The sequence below is a fragment of the Mesocricetus auratus genome, unplaced genomic scaffold, assembly GCF_017639785.1.
Source record: "Mesocricetus auratus isolate SY011 unplaced genomic scaffold, BCM_Maur_2.0 Super-Scaffold_100008, whole genome shotgun sequence".
Taxonomy (NCBI): Eukaryota; Metazoa; Chordata; class Mammalia; order Rodentia; family Cricetidae; genus Mesocricetus; species Mesocricetus auratus.
Window position 1 is genome coordinate 73292475 of NW_024429192.1, and position 25190 is coordinate 73317664.

A 25190-nucleotide genomic window follows, 5' to 3' on the forward strand; every position below is an offset into this window, starting at 1 on the left:
GGCCTGTGCCAACTGGCTGTCCACTTACCTGCAGTTCCCGAGGCTGTTAGGCTACCAGGCTAGCGGCTCGGGATACAACACGCCTGGCATGGGTCCCGGTGTGCAACAGGTCTCCATGGGTGGCTGAGTATGGATTGGAGGCTAAAGCTAGGAGGCCCATTCTAGTTTTACACAGAAAGACCTAACAACTTGCAGATCATCCCTCCCACCCAGATCTTTGGGAGTCATTCAACCCCTGTGAGACACTTTTTCTCCCACCTCACAAGGCAAGCAAGAGTGGACTAAAGGAAGTGAGGTGACTGGCCCTAGGTCACTGAGCAGTAAACAACGAGAGCCAACATGCCACCTGGGCCACCACCTCCCACTCTACCTGCATCGGGACAAGGTGAAACAGGACAAACAGTAGTATACTTGGTATACATGGCTGCTGTCAGGCTTGCCTGAGATAGAAGATGTGACAAGGGATGGCCTCCTACGCACTGTTCCTTGACTCTACAGTTAATCCACTTGACTGAAGTTTCTCTAGATACCCGAATCTGTAATACCCTGGGCCTAAGCTTATTTTTACCTATTTGATTCTCTCCTCTCATTAGGAAACAATATTTAACATGAAATATTTAAAGTGTTCAAGTTTAAAAGTTAAAATGTATCTATCAACTATTACTACATGAAGGCTCTCTGTAAGTATTTTGTTTTTCCTACACAAATCCTTAAAAATCTGCGACCAAGTGAGTTGTAGCATACAGTGTGCATGGGACCCTGAACTACCTTCATGCAGATGGAGGAAGATGGAGACAGCAAAGCAGAGAAGGGGGCAGGGTGTCCAGGTACTCTTCTATTGCCCTGATGCGTTGTTTTTTAACTAAGTCTTTATCATTCTATCTTATCAATAGAGACTCGGGAGCCAGATGCTGGGGTGAAAACTTGCTAGAGGCAGAGAAAGCACCCAGCTGCTTCTTCCTCCATCACTGTCCCAGAGAAAGAACTTTCCTGTTTGGAGGAGTCTCAAGTACCCCTCCCTTCTACTTCTTCTGCATCTCTCCGGACTTCCTCTTACTCTCTGATTATTTCCTGTCAGCTGGCTGCCTGCTCCACCTCTTGACATAAGGTTGGCTTTATTTAATCCTGTCTACAGTATTCAAGCAGAAATCTCTTGGATTAAAAGGCGTGTGCTACGGCTGAGCCACACCACAGCTAGAAGCAGGGTTTTCCAGTAAATAATGCAATCTTGGGTTCACAGTGTGATCAAATATCCTGCAACAGTGACCAAGACAACTAATAGATCATCACAGTGGGGAGCATGGCAGTACGCAGGTATGACATTGGAGCAGTAGGTGAGAGCTCATATTTTGAGGTACAAACTGGAAACAAAGAGAAAAAGTTAACTGGAAATGGGGTGGCACACCTCCTCCGAGGCCACACCTCCTTATTCTTCCAAATAGTCCCACCCAATGGGGACCAAGTATTCAAATGCCTGAGCCGTATGGGGGAGATCTCATTCAAACTACAACAGAGGGGAAAATGGGGAGGAGGAGACACAAGGGAGAAAGAAGACAGTCTGACTGTCATAGGACTCTGGTCACTTGAGCACCTGTGTTGACCTGCAGCATTTCTTCTGTAGATGTCTCTTTATTGCACAGGTTTTAAGTCATGAACCTAGGAGCAACAGGGAGACAAATCTGAACTTGGACCTTGTAGGACTGTGTTTGTGCAGTCATTCTCTATTGGGCTTTATATTATACATATGAGTACAACCCGGAAAACAAGTTTTGGTTGATGTTTTAAAAGCATCACAGCCTTAAAATGCTGGTAGACCCGAGACAGATGACAGCCTCTGGTGTGCTCTCCAGAGAGATAGTCTGGGTCTGGCTGGGCCAGAGCTGAATCAATTTAAAGAACTTGGAAGTACCACTTGGTACCATCAGTACCACTAGGGATTCTGTATTTTCAATGGCTTTGGGGCTTTAGTAAGCAAACATTACTTAACTTGTCAATAGCTGGCTCTACTAGGATTCCAGGTATGCATTAATGTTGGTGTGCTCCATCAGCTTGGACAGCACATTTACACCCTAATGCTCTCCTGCGCACGTTTGTGTAGGAAAGTCAGGGTGGTGGCTTTAAGGGGCTCTTTGTATTAACTTGGGCCTTCTGTATTGCTGCTTTTGATATACTTTCTTTGTTCTATCTAGCTAGTGTTTAACTGGATAGAATGTGGGGAGTTTCTATTTTGATTCTAACTTTTGTACTTGGATAGATCTCACCTTCCCTAGTGTTAGTATCCAGGCATCTGTACTGGCCTGTCCTTGGGGTTCTGACAGGATACGCCCTCAGCTGTAGCTACTAAGACACCACCTGTGCATTCACTATGTTCCCTTCTAAAAGGGCCCTGCCCACCTCCCATCCTTCTCTCTCCTTCTCTGTTCACTCTCTCTCCCTCTTTTCCTCTTTCCTTTCTCCTGCTGCTCCTGTCTCCAGAGGCCAGTCCCCCCCTTCCCTTTTCCTAATAAAAAAATATCCCTCTGCTTGAACCCTGTCTCATGGCATTTTTTTCTTTTTTGTGCACTGCTTTTCTTAAATTATAACACCCAGACATGGGAAATTTTCTGCTGTTTGTACTAAAAATAATTTATATGCTTTTGGCACGGCATTCTTTTCCTTCTATGCCTACAATTTGTACACATGGCTTCCTCACAGTGTTCCCTGTATATTCCATTCGTATGTGTTTAAGATTTTACTGATATTCTTGAATGATGCACCAATTCTACCTTGTCTTCAAGCCCTGGTGTTCTGCCCTGTCTGTGGCCCATTCTACCAATGAGGTTTTCCAATGTGTTTGTCATCTGACTTACCAAACTTTTCAGTATTTCAGTTTCCCTCTTCCCTCCCCCACTCCTCATTTTTTTGAGACAGAGTTTCTCTGTGTAGCCCTGGCTGTCCTGGAGTTCACTCTGTAGATCAGGCTGGCCTCTATCTCAGGGATTTGCCTGCCTCTGCCTTCCAAGTGCTGCCGCCGCCACCACCAGTTTCTTTTTCAATATTGTTCTTTGTTAATTCTATTTTCATTCTGCATTGACTTCTTTATCTCATTCATCTGTGTTCTCCTTAAAATTTACTTCTCTTTTCTTTTTTCCTTTTAATTACTTGACCCTTCCCCCACTTTTGTTTCTTGAAAAGTTTTCATCATACTTTTGAATTTTTAGAAATTTATCTAAGTCACTATCACTAGAGGAGCTTATCCAGGGATTGTATGTACATTTTAGATGAGACAAGTCACGGAAGTCATGTTACTCGTGTTTTCCTTTTAGGGTTGGTGTGTGTGTGCACACGTGCGTGTAGGTCAGAGGACAACCTTCAGGGTTCAGCTCTTTTGCCAGGGGCTGAATTCAGGTTGTCAGGTTTGTGGCACACACTTTTTACTTGCTGAGCCATCTTGTGAGCCTTACTGCTACTTGTGCTTGGGGACTGCGATCTGTATTGGAAATTTTTATTTTATTTTGGTCACCTTTCTCCAGCAAAGAATAGGTGGTAAGTAGGAGTTGAAACAATTGTTAGTCTGGTGTTTGGAGTGTGAGGCTTCACCCACATCCCTCCCCATTTTAGATGATGCACTGCAGCATCAGTCAACATCAGGGGTAAATCCTCTATGAAAACAATCAACTACAAGAAAAAAAATAATCCGCATACAAAATCCCAAATCAAACAACAAAAATCAGCCAAACAAATACCAATAAATGATAATAATAATAATAATATTATAATAATAATAATAAAAAACCAAGCAAGAACTCCCTCCCAAATAATCACCCGTTAAAGGCTAGTCACTTTTGGGACACTGTTATATTGTGTGTAATAATATGTCACTATGGTGGCCAGTACTGGAATATAAAAGTAGGAGGGGACAAACGGAAGGGGAAACTACGGGGTTAAAAAGGGGACAGGGAAGAGGAAGTTTCAGCAAAGGGTAGACTGAGATGAGGGAGGTGAAATTACACTCTCAGATGACAGCCCCATCTCAGCAAGCAAGACACAGAGACCCTGTGATCCAGACAGACTGTTCTTTCTGGTAAAAGTCAAGAGAAAGGAGAAAGGGAGAGGAGGACAGAGAGAGGGGAAGGGAGGGAGAGGAGAGAGAGAGAGAGAGAGAGAGAGAGAGAGAGAGAGAGAGAGAGAGAGAAAGAGAGAGAGAGAGAGAGAACGCTCTGAGTGAGAATGCTGGGCACATTCTATGGACACTTCTGTGTATACTTTGAGTCTATGGACACTTCTGTGTATACTTTGAATCTATGGACACTTCTGTGTATACTTTGAGTCTATGGACACTTCTGTGTATACTTTGAGTCTATGGACACTTCTGTGTATACTTTGAATCTATGGACACTTCTGTGTATACTCTGGTTCTCACCAGGTGAGGGCTGTGCAGATCTGATTTTAAACTTTTCTTCCTCACGGTCTCACAGGATTCTCCCTGACAGGTTTTATCCTGTAGTCCATGACACCTGGCTTGTCACAGCACAGCTCTTCTGCTCTGCAGGCGGACAGAGCAGATGCTTCTCCAGCTAGTCACCTGACTGTAGCTTTCTCCAGTGTCTGTGAAGCACCTATCTGTGACTCTTCTGGGAGCTGACTTCAGCTTGTCCCACATTATTCCCAGAGATAACAGGACTGTGCCTGAGTGTCACCTGTTTTCATGCTGGGAGGAAAAAGCTTTCACTGTTTGGGATAGTCTCACTGGGTAATACGGGTGGTCTTGCTCCCTAAATACTGAGATACAGGTATGAGTGGCCACACTGGATCTGGGATTTCTGTTTTGTTAGTTTCCCAGGAGGCAGAAGTCCATGCTAGGAAAGCATGCTGCCTCTAAGCAACAGTTTCAACCCTGCCCTACCTTCTTGTTGGTTTTAGGTCTCTGTCCAAATTTTCCTTTAGTTCCTGTATTTCTTATATAACATGAAAACTGGAAGGGGAAGAGAGGGCCAAGACAGCTGTGGGTAAGAAGGATGAGACTGCCGAAGAATTTTTAAAAAATCTTAAAAAAAAATCTCTGAGCTGGGCAGTGGTGGTGCACACCTTTACTCCCAGCACTTGGGAGGCAGAGACAGGTGGATCTCTGTGAGTCTGAGGCCAATCTGGACTACAGAGTGGGTTCCAGGACAGTCAGGGCTGTTACACTGAGAAACCCTGTCTCAGAAAAAAACAAACAAACAAACAAAAAAAACAGGTCTCTGTTTCTACAGCTCTGTTTCTACAGGGACAGACCCTTTCTCTGTAAAAGCATCCCTCTTTCCTAGCCTTTGAAGACCTGCTCTATGCTGGAGAAGATAACTACTTAGCAGGGCTAATGTGAGATGAAGTTTTTAAGGTCTCAGATCTCCCTGGGCATGCATCTTGCCACAACTTATGTGTAAGCCTTTTCTGGGTTCCAAATGTACTGCCTTTAAATGTATTCTTCCTTTCCAAAGACTCTGGAGGACAGTGGTTCTAACCTTGCCAAAGCGTCAATTCTTTAATACAGTTTTTCATGCTGTGGTGACCCCCAACCATGAAACTATTTTCATTACTAATATGAATCTTAATGTAAATAATTTGAAGATAGAGGTTTGTCAAACGGGTCATGACCCACATTTCAAAACCCTCATTGGTTGAGAACAGATACCCTAGGGTCATAGGATACTGCATCTCTTGCTCAATTTCCTCCCTCCCTCCCTCCCTCCCTCCTTCCCTCCCTCCCTCCCTCCCTCCCTCCCTCCCTCCCTCCCTCCCTCCCTCCCTCCCTCCCTCCTTCCCTTCCCCTTTCTGGTTTATTTATTTATTTATTTACTATGTATGCACCAGATCTCATTGTAGATGGTTTTCAGCCACCATGCGGTTGCTGAGAATTGAACTTAGGGCTTCTGGAAGAACAGTCACTGCTCTTAGCCTCTGAGCCATCTCTCCAGCGCCCTCTCGCTCAGTTGCTTGCATCATATATGTCTGTAGTTTTTAAGATCACTGTACTCCATTGTTCATAACATCTTTCCATCTGCTACTTTACATCATCAGAAGTTAGTCAGGGGAAACAGACATCAGTTTTTCAGGCAGCCCCATATAGTCAGGGATACAAGGCTGGAGGTGGCGACTGGGAACAAAGAGGAGTAAATAGCAACAAAAACAATGCTGAGCTGTCATAGTGGTGTTCTGGAGGCAGAAACAGGTGAGCTCTGTGAGTTTTGGACTACCCTGGCCCACATAGCCCATTCCCTGACTACACAGAGACCTTGTCTTAACACTCTCATACCCACAACCACAACCTAGTGCAAAACTTCCTACTTTTTGAATATAGCTTTTTTTTTATTTTTAGAGATATGTCAGGGTGGTTGGAAATATGTAGCCAAGGCTGGCCTTGAACTTCAATCCTCTTGCTTATGTCTTCTGAGTGTTAGGACTTCAGGCAAGTACAACCACATCTAGTTCATACAATACTGAGATCAAATAAGGCCTCTACCAACTCAGCTATACCTCTAGTCCTTTAGCATTTTGTTTTGTTTTTGAGACAAGGACTTGCTGTGTAGTCCACAATAGCTTCAAATTAGCAACCCTGCCTTAGCTTGCCAAGAGCTGAGACTGGGGGCATACACTACCCCAACAGCTGAACATGGCTTTTTCTTTATTAGGTGCTTGTTTAGTACTTATAGACTTCTGAGGCTCTCCCAGAGCTGCTACGGAATTCCTTTGTCCACTCTCCAGTTGTTTTGGAACGTTTCTGCGACAGAGTGAAGACCTGGAATTTCCTAGACTGTCATTTTGTTAAGTCAGAATATATTGAATAAAGGTCCCTTTTATCCTTGAATTAATAAGACAATAGCAAGTGGTAACCTCCACCGCGGGATGCTGTGTGTTGTGGTCTTTTCTAAGCACCATATAGCCATGTAGTCTGTTATCTAACCTTGCCAACAATCCCAGGAGCCAGTAGTATTCTATTCCCCATTTTACAGATGACATGTGTCTAAGAGACCAGGGACAGTAAGCAGTATAGACAGGGTGCTGAACTCAACCCTGAATTTAACTACTGTTTCACACCTGTGGTGAGCTAGGTAATCCCGTTCTGACTCTCCTGGCTCAGAAAGGTGTGTCAAATTTGTGAAACATCCAGAGAACTGGGAAACACCAACTATTTTTCGTGGTTAAGGGAAAGATGGATAAGCCATAAATCGTGAGCATCTGAATGAGTTCCATGCTGGGAGTCTTTTCCTATGGCTATTCCTATCCTATCTGTGCAACACACCTGTGTATCACCAGAAAAGACTTCTGATCTCTTCTTGGGATACAGGCTGGTGGAAAGCATCCAGACAGTTACCTGAGACAATTTTCTCAATTTCATTTTCAACCTCCCTGACTTCCCTGTGGTGTTCAGGGGCTTCAATGCTAACAGAGATGATGCAAACACTCTTTAACAAGTAAACAGAGCAGATGGATCTCAGCATGCAGTCATGTCCCAGGAGCAGCCCCAGATACTGTTCATCCTTGGTTTGCATTGTGGCTGTTACATGGTGCTTGTTTTATACTTCCCTCACATCTTTATTTCAAATAGTCCTTTCAAGTGCCTACGCCACAAGCACTCACTGGACAGCACAGGACTAGAAAATAAGCCTATCATCTTTTGGTGGGAGGAGTCAATTGTGCAGAGTAGAGAGGAGGAAGTGTGCGTTGCTGAGAATCTCACCAGTCCCATTTCATTTCTCTGCCAGAACCTGTCAACTCTCAACTTTCAGGACATTTCTACTTGCTCACTTTTCAGCAGGGCCATGCTGTAGCCGGTCTGTTAGGCTAAGTCAGTTCTCATTCTGCTCCTACATGCCTATAGTTCCAACATGTGGAGCTAAGACAGGAGGCTATGGTGAGCCTAGGAGTTTGAAACATAACAACATAACAACAACAAAAGGCCACACCAGCTTTCTAAAGAGGAGAGGCTACAAGCATCACAATGAAATACAGGGCTGAACTCACAATACCTGAGCCTTCTGGTCTGCCACTAAGCCATGATTTTTGTGTACCGATATGCTCTATTCAGCTTACTCCTATGTTAACTCATGGAACAATCCACATCTATAATCCATATCTACACTGTGATGCTTGAAGTTTTCTGCCAATTTGTTTTCGTCTACTGACATAAATGTTGATACTTATACCTAATGTTCATTCTCTGTCATTGGCACAACACATTTAACCATGTAATCACATACATTTGGGTTGTGTCCCAAGATGTTAGTAGAAAAATGCTCAAAGAATTTCTCCCAAATTCTTCCAAATAAGAATCCTACATCACAGAATATGAGGATGGTCTGATTTGCAAGACAATACCTGTTTCCTAAAGCAGATAGATCAATTTACCCACTGTGCCCACACCTTGGCAGTATCCCATTCTTTCCAACATTTAGTTTAGCAGACATCTTAATTTCTGCCATTCTTAGGTGTATTAACAGCACCTTACAGTCTTTAAAGTACTAAAAACTTACATAGCTCTACGTTTAATCATTGTTACTGGTAACTGTTCTAAGAAATAGCTATGCCTTAGGAACCACCCACTGGTCTTTTTGGCACTGACACTCACTGGGACCTGGGGCTTGCTGATTTGGCTAGGCTGGCCAGTGAGACCTAGGGACCTGCCTATCTCTGATCCCTACAAGTGCTGCTGTTACAACTGCAACCCACAATGCCTAGCTTTGGATGTGGTGCTGGGATCAAACTCAGCTTCTCAAGCACAGCAAGGGCTTTACCAGCTAAGCCATCCCCCTGGCTTCCATTTCTCCATTTTACAGCTGATCTTTGCCATTTTTTACTAGTGTCTTTCAATAAAGGGAAGATCTTATTTTTAACTAAGCAAAGCCAGCTGTTTTGCTCTTGGGTTTTTTGTTTTGTTTTTTTGAGACAGGGTTTCTCTGTGTAGCTCTGGCTGTCCTAGAACTCACTCTGTAGATCAGGCTAGCCTTGAACTCAGAGATCTACCTGTCTCTGTCTCATGAGTACTGAGAGTAAAGGTGTGTGCTGCTGCCACCTAGCTAAAAATAGTTGTTTTTCAAAGGAGATTTTAAACTCCTTATCAAAATGATATTCACTTAGACTGTCTTTAATTTTTTTTCTTTACTTTAAAGCTTCATTTTCTGTGTTATGAGTTAGGGATCTAATTTCATTTTCTTTCCAACTGTCACAGCCATGTGTTATACAATTCTGCCTCTACCATTTATCATGTGTCTTAGATCTGTCAGTGTCCAGTAGATTCTGTCTTGCAGGCCATTTGGTGTCTCCCTAAACCAACTCTGAAGTAAATGTTGCTTTCTGTAGGCACTGTTCATTATACCTTCTTCAGAGTGATCTTAGAAAAGTCCTCCTCACATCTCAGAATTGATGTCACATGCCGACAAAACCTTCTGGAGGAACAGCATTGTTACTTCAGAGAATCAAAATCCCACAGCTATGCAGAGTAGGTGTCAAATGGACACCTCTACCTTCTGTTTCACCTCTGCAGCCAACCCTGACTCCCGCCTGCAGGAGACTGAGGGTAACATTGATGGCACTCCACTCTTTTTTTTTTTTTTTTAAAGAAAGCCATTAAAAGAGCCAATGGGTTTTTTTTTCTGATTGGAAAGGAACAAACAAAATCTTTTTTTATTTATGGCATAATTTTATAAGGAATTCAATGTTTTAGTTCAAGATACACATATTGTTAAAACTTAAGGCCTAATCAAGAAGGATTTACATTCCTTTCAGAAGACGGCCTAACTCTTAGAAAGAGGAAGACTGGGCAATGGCAATGATTTCAGTGACACCTTTTATGCTTTCTTAAAAGAAAAATAATAGAAAAAACAAAAAGCTAGTAAGGAAATCTCTGAGTACACAGATCACAGGAAGCCTTTTAACTTATCCTATTTGCTATGTGGCAAAGTGGTCAGTAATTTTATGTCTTAGCCTGCCTGGTCCATTTTTTTTCTTTTTTCTTTATTTAAATTAGAAACATGCATACTTCAAATGTCAATCCCAGCTCCCCCCCTTGTCCCTCCACCAGCCCCACCCCCACCCCGATGGTGCTCTTAAGACAGCTGGTAGCCATAGCAAATACTGTGTCCCACATGATGTTCTCACATGAGCCAAAGGATATACTAAAGGCGGCTGGTGGGGCATTCCAAGTACTATGGCTTCAGCCTTCCAGCTTCCGAAACACAAGAAAAGCCCATAAAGGACACACTGCACCAAGTATGCTGTCCACTTCTGCTCAAGTTGTGGCACGTTATCTATCCATAACACCAGCACTTGGAAGACAGAATGGACTGGATACAATCTTGAATTCTAGGCCAGCTTGGGCTAGATGGTGAGAATTTGTCTCCAACACACAAAACTGAAATTCCCACCTCCCTGCTACTGAAAGGACTGTTATTATTTTATTTCCATAGCTTTCTATCTTTACACTCTTTTCAGACATGCTTTGGAGGGTGGGGGCAACGAAACAATCTAGTGTGGACAATTCTAGAAAACATAAGGCCACATGCAAAAGTGGCTCCAATATATACAGAGCATGTGGATTGCCTCATTCCACTTCCTCCCTGTGGGAGGCCATGGCAGAAACAGGTCAACCTACACACTCACCTGGACAGTCAGCTTCATCACTCTTATCCTCACACGTTGGCCAGCCGTCACACTGCCAGGGGAGGGGTATGCACTGGATGGCACCACTGTGACATGCAAACTGCCCAGGGTTGCACCGAAGCTCTATGGAACAAAAGGGCAATAGGTTGTTGAGGAAGTGGTACGGAAGCAGAAACCCAGGACAGAACTCTGTTCACACCATGGTACCCTTAGGAAAAGTCCTTCAGAAGCTGAGTGGCTGCCCATAGCCAGCTTCCTCACAGGGGATCTGAACACACGTTCCCAAAGGAGAGGATGGAGAGTGGTTACAATCCTGCATCAGAGCACAGCACCTCTTCCCTTCCAGGAACATTAAATGGTATGCCAACACAAGGAAGGACAGAGCCATCTTAAGCCACGGGACTCTTGGAATACTTTTCTAAGAAGATGGGACTTGAGCAGGGTTTCCTAGGAAGGTGACGCTTTGATAAGTTGCGTGACGTAACAGTAACTACATTCCGGGAAAATAAGGGCTTACAAGAAGGCATGTCAAGATGACTGTGTGAACAGATGGGAGTCACTCAAGTAACTAGAAAACCAGACTTCGGAAGCTACAGGGTAATAGATTTCTGACGCTTATCTGGCATGCTGCAGGCAGCTAGAGGTAAGGTAGTAGTGAGATGATGTGTTTGAATAAGGTAAAGTTGGCAGTGGTTTCTGTCAGCAAAACAAGCCACCAACCTGTATCTACAGTCAAGTACCAAATTCTTCCCTTCTTGTTGATTTTTCCTTTACTTCTGCTCCCTCACCCCCACGTGACTTTTTTTTTGCAGTAAAAAGCTTATTTGAATATAATTTCTTAAACAATCATTTTAGTTTACATACCAATCCCAGTTCCCTCCTCTTCCCCCCATCCCACCCCCATCCACTCCACAAAGGGTGAGATTTCCCATGGGGATTCCATAAAGTCTGTCACATCACATTGAGGCAGGATCAAGGCCCTCCACAGTGTATCTAGGTTGAGCAAGGTATCCCTCAAAGGGAATGGGCTCCAAAAAGTCAGTTTATGCACTAGGGATAAATCCTGGTCCCACTGCCAGTGACCCCAATAAGCTGCCCAAGCCACACAACAGTCACCCACATTAAAGGGTCTAGTTCAATCCTATGCAGGTTTCCCAGCTGTCAGTCCAGAGTCAGTGAGCTCCCACTAGCTTTGGTCAGCTGTTCCTGCAGGTTTCCCCATCGTGGTCTTGACCCCTTTACTCATATTATCACTTCTCCCTCTCTACAACTGGATTTCAGGAGCTCAGTCCAGTGCTTAGCTGTGAATCTCTGTTTCTGCTTCCATCAGTTACTGGATGAAGGTTTTATGATGACAATTAAGGTAATCAATCTGATTATAGGGGAAGGCCAGTTCAGGAACCCTCTCCACTATTGCTTAAAGTCTTAGTTGGGGTCATCCTTGTGGATTCCTGGGAATTTCCCTAGTGCGAAGTTTTCTCAGTAACTCCATAATGGCTCCCTCTATCAAGATATCTCTTTTCTTCCTCTCCTTCTCTGTCCTTCCCCCAACTCAAGCATCCTGTTCCATGTTCTCCTTCCCCTCCCCACATGCTCCCAATGTACTCAGGAGATTTTGTCTATTTCCCCTTTCAAGGGGATCAATGTATGTTTCTCTTACAATCCTCCTTGTTACCTAGCTTCTCTGGGGTTGTAGACTGTGGGCTGGTAATCCTTTGCTTTATGTCTACTATCCACTTAGGAGTGTTTGTCTTTCTGGGTCTGGGTTACCTCACTCAGGATGTTTTTTTTTCCCCCTAGTTCCATCCATTTGCCTGCAGATTTCAAGATGTAACTGTTTTTGACCGCTGAATAGTACTCCATTGAGTAAATGTATCACATTTTCTTTATCCATTCTTCGGTTGAGGGGCATCTAGGTTGTTTCCAGGTTCTGGCTATTACAAATAATGCTGCTATGAACATAGTTGAGCAAACGTCCTTGTGGTGCAACCTTTAGGTATATGCTTAAGAGTAGTATTGTTGGGCCTCAAGGTAGATTGATTTCCAATTTTCTGAGAAACTTCCATATTGCATACTTATTTCCTTTTTTAAAAAATTTTATTTATTTTTACTGCAGGTGCATTAGTGTTTTTGCCTGCATGTATGTCTGTATGAGGGTGTGAGATCCCCTGGAACTGGAGTCACAGACTGTTGTGAGATGTCATGTGGGTGTTGGCGGTTGAACCTGGGTCCTCTGGAAGAACAGCCAGTGCTCTTAACTGCTGAGCTATCTCCCCGGCCTGCCATACTGACTTCCAAAGTGGCTGTACAAGTTTGCACTCCCACCAACAGTGGAGGAGTGAGTGTTCCTCTTTCTCCACATCCTCTCCAGCATAAGCTGTCGTCTGTGTTTTTGATTTTAGCCATTCACAGGAGTAAGATGGTATCTCAGAGTTGTTTTGATTTGCATTTCCCTGATGGATAAGGATGTTGAGCAATTCCTTGAATGTCTTTCAGACATTTGAGATTCCTCTATTGATAATTCACTGTTTAGTTCTATACCCCATTTTTAAATTGGATTATTTGGTATATTGATGCCTAGTTTCTTAAGTTCTTTGTGTAGTCTAGAAATCAGCCCTCTGTCAGATGATGGGGTTGATGAAGATCTTTTCTATTCTGTAGGCTGCTGTTTTGTCTTGTTGACCATGTCCTTTCAGAAACTTCTCAGTTTCAAGAGGTCCCATTTATTAATTGTTGCTTTCAGTGTCTGTGCTACTGGTGTTATAATTAGGAAATGTTCTCCTGTGCCCATGCACTCAAGGGTACTTCCCACTTTCTCTTTTATGGTGTTAATTGTGGCTGGATTTATGTTGAGGTCTTTGATCCATTTAGACTTGAGTTTTGTGCATGGGGATAGATATGGATCTACTTGCATTCTTCTACATGTGGACATCCAGTTATGTCAGCACCATTTGTTGAATATGCTTTCTTTTTTACATTATAAAATTTTAGCTTCTTTGTCAAAATTCAGGTATTTGCAGGTATATGGATTAATATCAGGGTCTTCAATTTGATTCCATTGGTCCACCTGTCTGTTTTTAAGTCAATACCAAGCTGTTTTCATTACTGTAGCTATATAATAGAGTATGAAGTCAGGTATGGTGATGCCTCCTTTACTGTTGTATAAGGATTGTTTTGGCTATCCTGGGTTTTGTGTTTTTCCATATGAAGTTAAATATTGTTCTTTTGGGGTTTGTGAAGAATTGTGCTGGGATTTTTATGGGTAATGCACTGAATCTGTGGATTGCCTTTGGTAAGATTGCCATTTTTACTAATGTTAATCCTACCTATCCAAGAATATGGGAGATCTTTCCATTTCCTGTTATCTTTTTCAAAGACTTAAAGTTCTTGTCATACAGGTCTTTCACTTGTCTAACCCCAAGATAGTTTATGTTGTTTGTGGCTTATTGTAAAAGGTGATGTTTCTCTGATTTCTTTCTTGGCCATTTATGTCTGTATATAGGAGGGCTACTGATTTTTTTAAGTTAATCTTGTATCTTGCTACATTACTGAAGGTGTTAATCAGCTGTAGGAGTTCCCTGATAGAATTTTTGGGGCCACTTATATATACTGTTGTATCATCAGCAAATAGCAAAAGTTTAACTTCTTTTCCGATTTGTATCTCCTTGATCTCCTTTTGTTCACATTCAGGAGGAATCACATCTGATTTGGAATCTAAGATATTCCTGGGCAATCAGGATGTGGCAGGTCTCAAAACTGAACTGCAGTGTGCACAGCTTCCAGTCAGTCATGATATAACAATACATGAACGACATGCTAGCACACCACACTGCTGAACCATGGTGCTTGGCAGGCTAGGTGCATTAACTGTACCTTCCAACTATGGTATTTTTAAGTCACCATAGCTTTACTGGCACATAACCAATCAGAAGTCAAGGAGTATCTATGTTGCCATAAGCTAATTATATACACAGATATACACAGTGTAGAAGGAAGAATGTAGTATATTGTCCATGTCCACTTTCTGCTCTTTTCACAGAATTTACCACAGAGTAGGTAAATTACAAACAACAGTTTAGGAACAGTTGAGGCAAGATGCTGGATAGAAGAAATGAAAATCCATGTGCTTATTTTAAAGGCAGGTTCTCTTTATAGTGCTTGTCTCATATTATAGTAAAAAGGGTAATATTAAACATAACTATCTGGAAGCATCTATTTCCAATCCAAAGCATGGTTTTATCTTTTGTTTGGAGGCTGAGGCAGGGCTGAATCCAGAGCCAGCCTGAGCTACACAGTAAGACTGTCTCAATAAAAAATAAATAAACTGAAAAAAGACAACGAAGGGAAAATAAAACAGTGATAAATCTAACAAAAGATGTTTAAATCTTGTTGGTGAAAATAAAAAAATATGGCTGAAAGACACATTTAAAAGACCTAAACTTATGGGGAAATGTACAATATCCATGGATTAGAAAATTCAAATGCTACCAACAATATTCCACCAGGCCTGACTACAGAAGCTGTCAAACTGACTCTAAAATTTGTGGAAATGCAAAGAACTGAGAGCAGTGAAAACATTCCAGGATCTAACAGAAAATCACAATGACCATTACAGTATGGCAGAAACATAAAGACAGGCCAGAATAGGTATCAAGGGGGGTATCATAAAACCCAATGGTGACATGCCTTTAATCCCTCTCGTGGGAAGCAGAGGCCGGTGGATCTCTGTGAGCTAAAGGCTATTTCAACAAGAAGACATGGGATGACTGGCTATCCATAAAGAAAGCACTGTGCTATGTTACACCAGAAAAAGTAACTCAAACCATAACAGGTCTAGATGTAAGCGTAAAGCTCCGAACTATCAAAATCTGATCAGGAACCATGGGAAATTTTTGTAACTTTAGTTCAGGCAAAGATTGTGAAGATGTATGTTGAGTCACAAAAAAGATAAACTGGACTTCATTAAATTTTGTAACTTTTTCTTTCTTTTGTGACAGGGTCTCACTGTGTAGCCTTGGTTTGGAACTTGCTATGTAGAACAGTCTGGCCTTGAACTCACAGAGATCTGTCTGTCTATCTCTGCTTCTGCCTCCAGTACTGAGATTAAAAGTGTGCCAGAAGCTGATTTTGATGTGGCTCAGCTTACTACTCTATCAGAGGACAGAGTTCAGTGCCTAGCACTCGTATCAGGAAGCTGAAAAAGATCTGCAACTGTAGCTGCAAGAAGCTCATGACCCTTGCTGGCCTCCAGGGCACAAACACACAGACAGACAGACAGCCTCTCCTCTCTCTCCCTCTCTCCCTCTCTCCCTCCCTCCCTCCCTCCCTCTCTGCTCTTCCAGAGGACTTTAGTTTGATATCCAGAAACCACAAGGTGGCTCACAACTATCTGTAACTGTCCCAGAGAAATTGATACCTCCACAATGCCCTGCAGGAACTCTTTCTTAAGGAATCAAGTTGAGGAATGAAAAGGCTGGGGTTGGGGATGGGTGTTGGAAAGACCTAAGTGATGAAGAGTGCTTGCTGCTCTTTCAGAGGACCTGGCAGTGGTTTCCAGTACCTACACCAGAGAGTTCACAACTGCCTGCAACTTTAACTCCAGGGTCAATGATTCACACCAACACAGAAACAAATAATAATAATTGTAAAACTTTTAAAAGCCAGATGAATCTCAATTACACCAAGTGAAAGCAGTCAGTGCGTACTCAAGAGACTTTCTGAATTTCTTAAAAATACACACTCAATCTATAACTACAGAAAGCAGGTCAGAAATGAGAGGGCATTGGGAGAGACTACAAAGAGCACAGGAGAACATCTGTGGTGATAACTGGTATGCTTGCTATCTTGGCTGCGGTGGGAGAAGACAATCATAGGAGCTTATTGGCCAGGCAGTCTAGTAGAAATGGCAAATTCCAGCAAGACATCTGCAAAACTAAGGCTGAGAACTGACTCAGGGAGACATTCTCAAGCCAGCTCTGGCCTCCCTCCACATGCTCCCATATGGACAAGTGCACCCACACACCTGTTCACAATGTATAGACCACACATCAAAACTCTTTCTCTCTCCCCCTCTCTCTTTGTAGGGCCTCCTAGGCAGTATCCTGTGCCAAGACAAAGCTGAATGATCTCCTTTCTAGTCACTAGCTAGCTGTCAGAAACTCACTGAAGCAGACAACAAACGTAAGCTTCACACTTTCTGTGAGACTCATGTCTCGTGTGTGTTATATAACTCAGTTATAGAACACCTTCCCCATGACCTACAGCAGAGTGCCCTGCTGTTGAGTAAGGAGCACTCTTGTTCTAGACCAGGAGACCTTGAGAGAAGAAAGCACAGGTCTATTCACAGATGCGCTGTGGACGCCAATCTGAGAGTTCTCAATTTGGTTAATGTTTAGAAAAAGTAGAAAAGGAGATTCCTGGACTGCCACACTGCTGTGCTCACGGCTGGGGCCCAAGAGCCAGTGGAACCTGAAAGCCCTTTCCACCTCTGTAAAGAGCCTGGTTTTCCCCCAGCGCTGTCAGGAAGCCCTTATGCAAAGCTGGTGAGGAGTCCAGGACCAACAGCACCCAATATTCATGTCTTGTTACTCCACGTGTTCTGCAACAGAAATGCAAACACCCTGCTCTGAAAGAAACAAAGCACTAAGAAAACCGAGGAGGGAGCTGAAGAATATGCTAACTTTTTGGCCAAGAGAATGAAGAAAGCCAAAGAGAAACAAAGACTGTCAAGAGACAGGCTGTCTTCCCTGAGAGCTTCTACTTCTTTTATTGAAGAATTACTTTATTTCTAATTCTGTGTACGTCTGTTTACCTGTGTGTGGGTATGTAAATATGATCTAAATAACCCAGAAGCCCAGAGGTATCGGGTCACCTGGAACTGGCATTATAGGTAATTGTGAGTTGCCTGATGTGGGTACTGGGAATTGAACTCAGGTCCTTTGCAAGAGCAGTACATATTCCTCAGCTCCGAGCTCTCTCTCCAGCCGGTGAGAATCTACATATAAGTCTGAGTGCAGTGAAAGATAAGTCTTGAGGAGTAACTAGTCAGTGTAATGAAGTACATCTTTAATCCTAGCACTTGGGAGGCAGAAGCAAGCACATTTCTGTCAGTGCTGCTTGATCTACATAATGAGTTCCAGTGTATCTAGAGGTACAGAAAACAATAACAAAAGAACAACAAATAAGTTATCAGACCCTGGGGGGATGGATGACTTGTCAACTCTTACATTTTAAATATGTGTAGATTATTAAGTAACTGTACAATAATATAAGGCTATTTTAAAAACTGCTATGAACTATGGTGATATGTTATTTATGAGTTAATAAAACCACTGAAGATCAAAATGCAAAGCTAGCCATAGCCAGGCAGTGGTGATATACACCTTTAATCCCAGCAGCCATACTAGCTACCACATAGGCCAGAGGATCTCTGTTAGTTCAAGGCCATGCTGAGCTACAGAAAATTGATCCAGTCTAAAAGAGAAACAGCTCACACAAAGGTGATCTCAGCACTTGGGGCTCCATGCCTTTAATCTCAGGTCTAGAGAGGTATATAAGATAGGAGTGGGGAATTCAGTATTCAGTCTCAGAGATTTATTTTCCAGCCACGCTGAGGACAGGGCAGCCCTTTTAGCCTGAGGTAGAGGTAAGAGCTAGTGGCTGGTTACTTTGCTCTTCTGATCTTCAGTCTGAACCCCATAAGTCCCTGGGTTTATATTATTCATGTTACAATGAAACAGATTTCAGTTTACATAATCAGGAACACGTTCCAAGGAGAAAGATACTGCCCATGAGGTAAAAGTCCAGCCACTGATCTTGTGAGGTCAGTCACGATTAATCACTTCCTCTATGGCTGCTTCCTCGCCTGGACAAGCCAGGCTTGGCTCCAGGGCAGGAATCAGGCTTTAAGTACTGTCCCAGGGCGACACACTACCAAAGCCTATTTATCTAATGAGGATCTAACAGTGGGGATGGTCTCTTTCCGCCTCAAGTCTGCATCCCTAAGCTATTCCAGGTCTTCCAGTTTAGTTAAAAACTAATCTCTAAACTATAATGAGAAAAAGAAAGACAAAAAAACCAAACCAAAACAAAAAACAAGGAACATTTTTAACAGTATTTACTCTATAGAAAAAAGCCACAGTGCTGTCCAAAGTACAGCCATACCTTTTTTTTTTTTTAAGTCACCATGCAGCAAGGCAGTGGTGGCACATTCCTTTAATCCCAGCACTTGGGCGGCAGAGGCAGTGGATCTATGAGTTTGAGGCCAGCCTGGTCTACAGAGTGAGTTTCAGGCTTGCCTGAAGATGAGAGTGCAGAGCTAAGCCACTAGTTAGCCACAGAGGACAGGCAATGGTGGCCATACCTTTAATCTCTGTGCTTGGGAAACAGAGGCAGATGGATCTCTGTGAGTTCAAGGCCACACTGGGCTACATGAAAGTGAATCAGTGTAAAAGAGAAACAGTTCATACCTTTGATCCCAGCACTTGGGATAACACACTTTTAATCCCAGCACCAGAGAGGAATATAAGGCAGGAAGAGACAGGAGCAATCAGGTTTGGTGGAGAACATTGCAGTATGAGAATTTGTGGAGACAGGACAGCCCTTTTATTCTGAGGCAGAGGTAAGAGCTAGTGGCTGGCTGTTTTACTTCTCTGATCTTCAGCTTAAACCCTAATATCTATCTCTGGGTTTTTATTATTTGTGCTAAAATACTAAGCAGATTTTCATTGTAACCCAGCAATTTCACTTATAGATATACATCTGTTGTACATGGTTATGAAGTGTGTCCCTGAAAAGCACATGTGTTAGAGGCTGGGCCCTCAGCTGATAGGCCTGAGGATTAAGTCACAAGGTTTCTGATCTCATGACTGGTTAATCCACCAATGAGCTCACTGCTGAGTGGGTTATTAGGCGGGGTTAGTTAGAGTAAATATGTCACTGGGAAGGAAGGATGTCTCTTCTCCACATCCCCTTTCTGTCTGTCTACCTGCATGATATTTGTCTTGCCTCTAATCTAAAGTGGCAGAGCCATCCGATCTTAGACTGGAGCCTCAGGAAGCCTGAGCCTTTCCCCCTTTCTTACTTTTCTTTGTGTGAATGACACCACGACCAAGGCAATATACAGAAGAAAGTACTCTCGGGGCTTACAGTTTCAGAAAGCTAGAGTCCTTGACCACCATGCTGGGGAGCCTGACGGACAACAGGAAGACAGGCATGGTGCTGTAGCTGTAGCTGAGGGCCTGCATCTGAGAGCTCACTGGGAATGGTGTGGGCTCCTCCCCAAATCAGCTAGAGTTAGAGACCAAGCATTCAAATATATGAGTTTATGATGAGGACCATTCTCATTCAAACCACCACACCCTCTCCACTTAAAACTAAACCTTTCTTCCTTTAAGTTCATTTCTTGGGTATTTTGTCACCACGACACAAGTTAATTACTACATTAGTCCCTAGGAAATGACAGTCTTTTCAACAACTGGTGCTTAAGGATGACTATATAGGAGGACATCTGGAGAAGTGGCCATGCACAACTTGCCCATCACCAGGAAGTCTGAGCGCTCTCGGCAGGGCTGTCATTCCTCCATCACTCTGCTTTAGACAGAGCTAGCAGCTGTGTCCTAGCAGACTTTCCAAAGGCTCAATATTTATCAGCAGCTTCTAGAAAAAAGGTCTTTTTTTCAGGACCACACCCCCAAACTAGCAGCAGAAAGGATCTGAAAGGATGGCTGGCTGGGCTTCTTGCTCACTTGGCCAAACTATTCTAGGAAGTGGGCTCCTATGTACATGCAGTTGCACCCAGCACTGTGGAATCTAGGCCAGCAGTTTTTCCTATGGACACTATCAGGAGACATGAACCAATGTCAATAATATAGATAACCAAAATATAAAACAGATCCTATCCTAAGTTAAAAGTGAAGGGACAGGACAAGGATTCAGACAGCATTTGGGGCACCAGACATGCCTGGGCAGTCCTACAGTCTGCAGTGCAGCCCTGAAGAGAACCAATCAGCAGGAAAAGGTACACTGAAGGAACACCCATAGAGTTCAGCGCAGAGGGACTGAGCCTAGCTATTTTCATAGGATATGGGCTGACTGCATCTGACAACATGGAGAAATGCATCAGAGTGTTTGCCCAACACATGCAGCAGCCAGGGGAGGTAGAGCTAGGCAGTTAGTCAGCCACGAGCAGACCTTGTGAGGGTGCACAGAACTGCCACCAGCTTCCACAGGCTATACCATTTGTGCTGCCTTCCCCCAGGAGCCCCACCATCTTCTTGGGTCTGGTCTGGCTGTCCTGCAACTCTTTCCCTGTAATACACAGCTCCTTTCTGGTCACTACCGTGTGAACCACCTGGCCCCTACAGCTCCCTGGAACTGTGCATGTGGAGATTTGTATATAAAAGGGCACCAGAAACTCCTTATAAGGCCTCTGCTCCAGACTACCAGCAATGACCATAACTTGTTAGGCCACATTCCTTCTTCTGAGACACATGGAGGTGACCATTCCTGGCCGTCCTGAGCCCCAAGAAGAAGCCATTCAAGCCCTGCTTGTTATTGAAACTTCAAGTGCTCTGTTGCTAAGAATGACTCTAAAGAAGCAAACGCTCTGAGAAGGTCCCCTAAGCAAAAAGGAGCTGGAGCCCAGGGTTTTGCAGAGCATGGTGCACTACTGGATCTCCACACTAAAGCCCTGTTTAGGGCTGCCAGCACTCAACTAAAGCTGAGTAACCTCAGAGATCATTTGGCCAGGTGCCTTGAATGACTGTTCTATGGCTGTGAACACATGGACCAAGGCAGCTTACAACAGAGGAAGCTGACCATCACGGTGTGAAGGGCTGGGCAGGCAGGCACGGTTCTGGAGTAGTAACTAAAAGTTTGCAGGTTAAGACAACACAGAAGACAGTGGCACAGACTTTTGAAAACTCAAAGCCCACTCCCAGTGACATACCTTCTTCAACAAGGCCACACCTACTAATCCTTCCCAAACAGTTTTACCAACTGGAAACCAAGCATAAAAATATATGAGCCTATGGGAGCATTCTCATTTAAACTACCACAGCTACATAGTTGAGTTTGAGAGTACATGAGACTATCTCTAGAAAAATTAACCTTAGGACTGGCAAAGTAGCTCAGTGGGTAAAGGTACTTAGTTCTAACCCTGAGGACATAAGTTCAATCCTAAGACCTACACAGTGGGAGATGAGAACTAACTCTCACTCCAAACAGTTGTGAGCATGAGTGAGTGCATGAACATGAAAAAGCACACAACCATACCCACACACATACATGTAAATGCAAAATGCAGTAAAAATAAAATTAAAAAGAAAACCGAACTTTGCTGTTACAGAATATTTTCGGTGGAATATATATTTGTTGTTGTGGACAAAGATATATTACATTTGTTTCTGCTGCATTTGTTTAACTATGTAAAGATGTGTTACAATTGTTTCTGCTGCATTAATTTAATTATGTAAAGATGTGTTGCAGTTATTTCACCTTGCCTGCCTGAGACACCTGATTAGTCTAATAAAAAAAGAAAAAACTAAACAGCCAATAGCTAGACAGGAAGGGGATAGGTTGGGGCTGTTGGGTAGAGAGAATAAATAGGAGGAGTCTAGGCTCAAAAAGAACAAGAGGGAAGAAGGGAAGATGAGAATGAGAACGAGGAGAAAAGCCCTGAGGCAAAAGGTAGATAAAAAGAACAGGTTAAGTTAAAGGGTCTAGGCTGAGCATTCCTAACTAACACTAAATCGGAGCATGATTTTGAGAGCTGGTTGGTGGCCCAGAAGAAAATGTCTGGCATACAACCATCTGAAGCACTTCTTAAGTACTATCCCTATTTAGAGAAAAAAGAATATCCCTTTTGAGGACCAGTTTTCCAAGCGGAATAGCAGAAGTTACCTGACCCTCAAAAGCACATGCAATCTATGGGAAGATTTCAAAATCCTATAAGTAAGATTTTGTTGAGATGGAGGTCTGGCTTTGTAGCCCAGGCTAACTAACCTCCAACAAAATTCTCCCTCCTCCCTGGTAGTAAAGAGTGGAAGTCAGGGTCTTATGTATGTTAGGCATGCCACCACTAAGCTCCACTCCAGCCCCAGCTAAGGGCAACATTAAACAAGGCAACTTCTGAAGCAAAGTACAGTTCTGAGGCATGCAAAAAAGATGGTCTAAGGTCAAGAAGCAATGGGCAGCTTTGCACACCCCCCTCCCTGGTAGATCTGAACACTATCGGGTGTTGCAATCACCACAGAGCTCTGATACCTCTGGGGAGGGTTCAAAGGTAACAAAGCCCAAAAGCAGCATTCCATATACTTCTCTGGAATCCTAAATCAAGCACAACAGAAACTCCATCTGAAAAGGTATGTTTTCATTTACGGTTATCCAGGCTGTGCACACCAGTGCTTATCAGTGTGGGGGATGCTCTGACATGGTGTGGAGGCATAAGGACAATGACAGTAGCAGCTAGGCCCAAGACAGACTGCAGGACAAGTGTTCAGTTCCTGACAAAGGTACTGCTGGGCACAGTAGCAAAAGGGAGCAGTAACGACAGAAAGATAGGATTGTGGTAACGGTGGCCATGGTTAGGGAGAAAAAATAAGGGATCTGAGACTCTAGGTGAAAAAGTAGAATACAAGAAACAGGAGGACAAATCCACCGTGGTGGTTTGAATAAAAATGGCCCCCGTAGGCCATTTGGAGAGACACTATTAGTAGGTGTGGCCTTGTTGAAGGAAGAATATCACTGGGAAGTGGGTTTTGAGGTTTCAGAAGCTCAAACCAGGCCTAGTGGCTCACTATCTCTTCCAGCTGTCTGTGGATCCAGATGTAGAACTCTCAGCTCCTTCTCCAGCACCATGTCTGCCTGTGTGCCGCCATGCTCTCCTCCATGATAATGGCCTGAACCTCTCAACTGTAAGCCATCACAGTTAAATGGTTTCCTTTATAACAGTTGTCATGGTCATGATGTCTCTTCACAGCAATAAAATCCTAACTAAGACACCTACTAAAACTGCACATATCAATGTGTTACGGTCAGGCTGCCCAGACTCCAAATACTAGCTCTACTTTATAAGCTGAGACTCTGGAGCTCTGAAACCTTGAACAAGTAATTTATTCTCCTAGCCTCTGCTTGTCTATAAAACAGGTTTAGCCCACCTCACACTGCACTGTGAAGTAGAAACATGCAACAGCATTTATAGTTACTTTTTTTTTGTTTGTTTGTTTTTCGAGACAGGGTTTCTCTGTGGCTTTGGAGGCTGTCCTGGAACTCTCTCTGTAGACCAGCCTGGCCTCGAACTCACAGAAATCTGCCTGCCTCTGCCTCCCGAGTGCTGGGATTAAAGGCGTGCAACACCAACGCCCAGCTATAGTTACTTTTTGTTTTTGTCTATTTCTAATGTTTCACCTCTAATTACAGGACCTATTTCCTTTTAAAATACCTTTTCTTAGGCATGGCTCAGCAAGTAAGAAATAAACAACAAAATTCTTAGGACACAATCCTGATAATCTAGGCTGGGTCCCTGGAACACATGTAAAACAGCTGCATCAAGGGGCTTGCATCTGAAACACCAGCACGCTCGGGGTGAGACGGGAGGCAGATCACACAAGAAACTCTAGAAGACACAAGGAGAGACCCTCTCTCAAAAACAGGGTAGAAGAGGCACACACCTAGCACAAGTCCAACTACATAGTGAGTGCCAGGCCTCCTTGGCTCCACAGCAAGACCCTGTATCAAAAACAAAACAAGGGAGACAGAGAAAACTGACTCATGCAAAGATCAGAAATCAATGTTGGAGTTTTGCTCAATTATTCTCACCCTTTTTTCTTTTTCTAATCTTCCTTTGAGACAGGAACTCTGTCTGACCTGAAGCTCACCAATTCAGCAAGATGAGCTGGCAAGTGAGCTCCAGGAATCTCCCATCTCTACTTTTCACAGGCCCACACTGTTACTCCTGACTCTTTAATGGGGTTGCTAGGGATTAAACTCAGGTTCTCAAACTTGCTTAGCAAGCATCTTATCAACTGAGCCAGCTCCTTAGGCCCTAAAAATACTTTGTTTTCAGAGACAGTCTCACTCACTATATAGCCTAGCCTGCTTTCAGAGACAGTCTCACACACTATATAGCCTAGTCTGGCTTGGAACTCAAGAGCCTGCCTGACTCTTCTGGGTGTTAAGTAAAATACCTTTTTCTGACCATTTTCCTTCCTTTTTTTGGTTTGTTTGTTTTCCAAGGCAGAGTTTCTCTGTGTAGCCCTGGCTGTTTCAGAACTCAACTCTGTAGACCAGGCTGACCTCGAACTTATAGAGATCCACCAGTCTCTGCCTCCCAAATGCTGGGATTAAAGGTGTGCGCCACCACTGGCCTGGCTCGTGCCACACCAGTTTTTAAATAGGTGCAGGAACCAAACTCAGGTCTTCAAGTTTGCACCAAAAGCTATTTTTTGGCTGAGCCATTTCCCCAGCCCCAAACTGTTTTTTTTTTTGGTTTTTCACTGGCCTGGGAGTCAACCCACTAGGCCAGCCAAAATCACCGGGGATCTATCTCTGCCTCCTCGCCTCCTCTACACTGG

General features: G+C 43.5%; 1 protein-coding gene across 4 annotated transcripts in view; it reads right to left on the reverse strand.

The window, feature by feature from the left end:
* Positions 1-25190, reverse strand: part of Dgcr2 (DiGeorge syndrome critical region gene 2) — a 62395-nt gene that overhangs the window by 25108 nt on the left and 12097 nt on the right. For all 4 annotated transcript variants that reach the window (XM_040751169.1, XM_013118713.3, XM_005077535.3 and 1 more), the window contains exon 2: positions 10618-10740. Coding sequence is in view for 3 of the 4 variants with exons in the window: in XM_013118713.3 (XP_012974167.1) it covers positions 10618-10740 (123 nt within the window). In the remaining variant the exon portion in view is untranslated. The remainder of the gene's footprint in view (positions 1-10617; positions 10741-25190) is intronic.